Genomic DNA, 5,806 nt, shown 5'->3' with positions numbered 1-5,806 from the left:
CATTCCCCCTCAAGTTGAGGAGTAGATGTCAATAGAATCCAACTTGGACAAAATCTAACGGAAGTGATCCTTCGATGAGACTTTGGATAATTTATCGGCAAGCTGATTCATACTTGAAACTCGGGGTGTAAGTTTGGCCATGTTGGCTCGAGCTCGCCCTGAGCCTGAACACGGCTTGGGCTAGATTTTTCAACCCTGAGAGCGGGTTAGGGTTTGAATTTTCAAGTTCGGGGTTAGGGTCGGGTTGGGCTAGGGTTGAGGCCTTGGGCTAAGACCGGCCTTGTGTTAGGTTATGTTTTATAATTTCGTATTTACATTTTACAATTTTTTTAGTATCTAATATCTATTGGTTTAACAAAAAAAAAAAAAAAGGGCTTAATTCTCTATTGAACAGTACTTAAAATTTAATATTTGACTAAGTTTTTTAACCCAAAGAAAATTTTAATAATCAATTGAGTATGAAACAAACCAATACCCAATCACATGTTTGTCAATCACATGTTTCTCATCTTTTTAATGCATAGGATGATTCAAATGCACAAAAAAAAGGATCAGTTACGGTTGCAAAAATCAAGGTCAATCAGGGTCAACTCGTCCTAGCCCCCCCCAATTGGGGTCAATCAGGGTCAGATTGGGTTGGGCATGGGCTGTGATATCTCAACCTGACCTAAGCTCGGGTTGGGCTTGGGCTGAGCTAAGAGGACTTAGGGTTGGGCTGGGGTTTTAAAAAACCCGACCCAACTTGGTCCTGTTTCACCCCTAGTATCTAATTAGCTATGTTTACCAAAAACGATGCCAATAGAATCCAACTTGTACAAAATTTGATAAAAGTGGCCTTTGATGAGGCTTAAGTGAATATATCGGGAAGCTGATCCATAGTTGAGACATATGATGTTTCTATAATCTTGGTTTGCACTTTTTCTCGAACAAAGTGACAATCGACTTCTATGTACTTGGTCCGTTCATGAAAAACATGATTTGAAGTGATGCGCAGTGTAGCTTGATTATCAAAAAAAAAAGTTTGATAGGAGTCTTCAACTCAATCCCTAAATTTGAAGAAGGGGCTTCAACCATAGGAGTGTCAACCATTCAAGCCTAACCAGGCTTAACCAAGTTTAAGCCTTGAACCGTGACCGCTCATTTAGCTAATCCGTCCGGGCTTGGACAGGCTCGATCGATCTCCGAGCTATAATCGGGTATTATAATAACCCGGGCTATGGGCTTGGAAATATTGAATCATTTCTATTAAGTGTGATTTTGATCACTAATGTAAACTGTGGAAATCTTAAATAGTGTTGATGCAGTTTCTTCTCTTTGTTTTCCAGCGGAGCTTGGCACATCAGCTGATGCTCTTAAACATGACATGTTCTTATTTTCTCTGTCATAGGTTGGGTTGATGTAATGTTATAAACACGGCAATTTTGTTAAACAGATCCATCAACCGCAGGTTAATCTAATCCATTTTACGATTTCAAATTTTGAATTTGAAGCCATCTGACTATAGTCCCATTGAATTGAAACTCTTCCCATCGATGGTTTACTCCTTAAACTATTACTGTACTACTGTGTTTGAAGATTGGTTTCTCTGGATTCAATACAGATCTGATATTAAATCTCAAATCTGATCCGTTAATAGTTTATAGTTACTGTTCTTAACTCTTCAATTGACCTTAGGGTTTTGGTGTTCTATCTCTAGTAGTACACTGTGCAGTGACTCCTAATCTGGTTGTTGGTTTTTATACCAGGGTTGAGGAGTTAATAGAAACTTTCGATCAGAACATTGCACTCATCGTTGGACATCTATCATATGCCCAGAATTTTGAAATCAAAGATTAAAGGGTTGGGCTAGATCGGGCTAGAACCCCACACTGGGACCGCCCGATTAGTAAACGTGTTGGGCATAATAATAATAATAATCGGACCGGGCCGGGCTTTAACCGGGCAGGCTCGGTCGGGCTTGCCGGGCCAGGTCTGGAATTGACACCCCTATTCAGCCATATTAATTCACTTGTTACAGAAGTCATAGCTCTATTAAGCTTCTGCACTTGAACGATCAACTACGTTCTACTTTTTACTTTTCCAAGTAACAAGGTTTCCTCCCACAAAAGTGCAAAAACCAGTGGTAGATTTTCTATCTGTCGGACTACTAGCCCAATTAGTGTCAGAATAATCAAGGATTTCGTTGTGCTCATTATTTTTCATCCATACTCCCCTACCGGAAGCGAACTTTAAATAGCTAAAAGATTTGTTCACAGCTTCCAAGTGTCCCCTTTTGGGGGCATACATAAATTGACTAACCAGACTAACAACACAGGCAATATCAAGCCTAGTAATAATCAAATAAATTAATTTTCTTATCAGCCTTTGAAATTGCCGAATATTTTCAAGAGGATCACCATCATTCATACTTAAGTTTAATTGATGGTCAACGGGGGTGTTAGCTGGTTTGACTCCTGACTTTCCAATTTCCCTAAGTGGTTCAATAACACATTTTCTTTGGGAAATAATAAGACCTTTACTGGAATGAACAACCTCAATTCCAAGAAAATACTTCATTTTTCCTAAGTCCCTCACGTCGAATTTCTTTCTTAGATGTATTTTTAGAGTGAAATACTATTTTCATCATTTCCAGTGATCACAATATCATCGACATATATTAGGACGATTGTGAGTCCGGAGATACCTTTTTTTGAGAACTTCTAGGAATCAACAACATTTCTTTTAAATCCTGTAGATATAAGGGCCGAGCTTAATTTAGCACATCAAGCTCTAGAACATTGTTTAAACTTGTAAATGACTTTTTTTAATTTACAAACAATATCAGATCTATGTTCTTGAGGATGACCTAGTGGAAGTCCCATGTAGATTTCTTCCTCAAGTTCTCCATGTAAAAAGGCATTTTTTACGTTCGCTTGAATTAAGGGTCATCCATTATTTATAACAATGGACATTAAAACTCAAATGGTATTCATTTAATTACTGGAACAAAAGTTTCCTTATAGTCCACTCCATAGGTTTGAGTGAAACATTTTTCTTCAAGTCTAGTTTTATACCTGTCAATGATACCATTACTGTTATATTTGATTTTATAAACCAAAGATGGAATGATATGGAATTAGTAATATTATCATGTGGAGTAATAATAACAAAAGTTTCTGAAGATTTTAAGATGTGCAAATGACATAAGGAGATTAACGTGGTTCAATATTAAACCTACATCCATGGAGACAAAGAGAGTTTCATTCATAAGAAAATACACACTACAAATATATATACACAATAACCCAACGGCTAGAAAACGGTAACATTCTCAACAGTTTCTTTTCTAGATTTGAAATTTTCATTTTTTCGTTGCAACCAAACAGAGTCTCATGTTAGCTATGCAGATTTTTTAAAACCTACGCCCATTTTTTCCCTCCTAGGGACAAGAAACCTAGGTCCATCCAGCTTGAGGTTACTTGTGCTGTAATGCCCAACCAAAACCTAGCAGCTTGACCTGGGCTACAAAATCTCAACTCTAGCCCAACTTGCACTTGTGGGCTGTCTATTGATTCTCTTTTTTCTTTTTGGGAAGCAGTTTTCTGTATGGGAGTTATGAAAACACGCTCATAGGGCCAATTTATTCATCCACAGGGGGGGGAAATGATTATACGAAAGGAAGTAACTCCTCCGGAAAAGTGGAGTCCCAGAATCCAAGTTTAGGAAAACTAAGAACCCATTTTGTGATCCCATGAGCATATATTGGAAGCTTTGTTGAATGCATTTAATAGTGTGCACTACTTACTACCAACAGCTTCGTTGGTGGATGAAGAGAGTCACTTAAAATGAATTGAATTAGAGCTTGGGTATCCGAGAAAACACACACCTTCGAATTCCAGTAGAGCCTTGGCCCTACTCAGCCCAAAGTTTTAAGGCCAAGGCTTCACCAACAAGCACAAATGCATGGGGATTTAGAGAAAAAGGTACATCTGAATAAATAAATGCATGCTCCACTCTCTCTACTCCATCAAATTATGGGCAAACATCCAGAGAAACAATATTTCTCCTCATCAAGTTATTGAAGACTGCAAGGGCATCCATGTATGATTTCCATAAAAATACCTTTACTTTGGGAGGTAAATAATGCATATCGTTCTTTTTCTTAATTCATAGAGATGTTTTTAAGCTAAAGAATTACGATGCTCTTGCTAATGTGGAGTCTGGTGAAGATCATAATGTATGCAGTCTTACCCGTGCTTTAACAGAGAGGCTATTTCCAAACTTGAACCCTAGTGGTCACAATGGAGCAACCTTACTGTTGCACCAAGGCCTGCCCTCTGAAATAAGGGTGTATTAATTGAAGTTACCCACGATTGGAAGATGGGGTACATTCAAATCTAGAGAGATTTGAAACTTGAGGAATGGGGGACAAGGATCTGATTTAAGAATGGTATCTTTACCCTTTTTTCCCTGCAATTTACTTAAATCAGTTCTTAGGCCGGTACCAATACGATACCCATAGGATACAAGCCTTGGCCCGGATATACAGATCAGCCGACTTATAAACCATGGTACCCATCATTCCATCAACATAATAAAAAGGAAGAATGTTTCTGTGTAGTCTGCGTACATGGGCATGCCATTCAGGGGCAAGGTAGTCATTATGCCTAACCCCATGTGCCTGGCACAGCCTGCGCTGCGGCGGAGAACAGCGCCCCTGATAAAAAAAACAAACAAACAGATTTAACAAATCATAAGACCCATTACTTTCAACCAAACTAACCAAATCCCACAGTCTAATGCTCTCCTAATAAACCTTCTAGCAGTTCATTAGACTAGAATTATCAGGAAGTTATCATGTATAATTAAATGCTAAAAAAAGATTTTAACCCAGAAAGAGTTGAATGGAATTGGTATTCCAACGCAATCCAGAAACAATGAATGACAGCTCGGAAGCATGAATTAGAGCAAGCATTCCAGCTTCACTTTGAATCAGAAAGAAAAAAAATCCCATAAAGCAATAAGAAGAAGAAACCCAACAAGTTTAAAAGATTCTGAACTAAAATACTGGGCTCTTCAGTTATAAAGTATTAAGTTTCTAGAGTAGAATGTGAACACGATTCACAGACTAAAGCAACAGAAAAGAACAAAAAAACTTAAAATCTAATGATCCTAATTGTAATACCCAGTTCTATAACTTTCTTGAAAGAAAAAACAATTTTAATAACTCTTTCCTTTTCAACCTTGTAATTGTTCTCCTCTTATAGATTAAAACTCACTGGAAAGCCCACTCATTCTCTTTCCGGATCTGTGTTTCTTCTTCTGGAGTAAAATCGTTCTTAATATTGAAAATCTCCCGAATCTGCTCCGGAGTCTTTCCCCTAATCATACTAGCTGTCTTCTCTACCGTCAAATCCAACAAGCCCTTAATGTTGAGATAATTTGCAGCAAGCATGAGATCGTAAAGAACTTGTTGATCAATGTTCATGTACTCCGTTTCCCACTTCTTCAGTTCCTCAACTTCGGCCTTTTGCTTCTCATCATCTTCATCGTCGACATCCTCTGGGAGAACTTCCTTCCCTTTCTCATCGCCTTCTCCATTAATGGTGGTCTTCTTCTTCGAGGATCGATTGTCTGTGACGTGCTTCTTGCAGTACTCGATCACCTTGGGGAGTATCTTGGAGGTGACGTTTGGTAATGGTATCGCTTCACCGACACAGACATCTTCGATCATGTTCTTGATGGTTTCAGATAAAAGGGCGACGGATTCATCAACCTCGAAGGTTGCACCATCAGAGCTCTTCAGAAATACCTTAGTTGAAGACAT

The 5,806-nt window shown here is 38.5% G+C and overlaps 1 protein-coding gene across 1 annotated transcript; it reads right to left on the bottom strand.

The window, feature by feature from the left end:
• Positions 1–5,235: 5,235 nt before the first annotated feature.
• LOC122655614 (SKP1-like protein 1A) lies at positions 5,236–5,806 on the bottom strand. The gene has a single exon (XM_043849856.1). It carries the CDS (start codon positions 5,804–5,806, stop codon positions 5,255–5,257), a length of 552 nt encoding a protein of 183 aa, XP_043705791.1. The 3' UTR covers positions 5,236–5,254.

The sequence above is a fragment of the Telopea speciosissima genome, chromosome 3, assembly GCF_018873765.1.
Source record: "Telopea speciosissima isolate NSW1024214 ecotype Mountain lineage chromosome 3, Tspe_v1, whole genome shotgun sequence".
NCBI lineage: Eukaryota > Viridiplantae > Streptophyta > Magnoliopsida > Proteales > Proteaceae > Telopea > Telopea speciosissima.
This window is presented reverse-complemented; position numbering and strand designations above follow the sequence as displayed.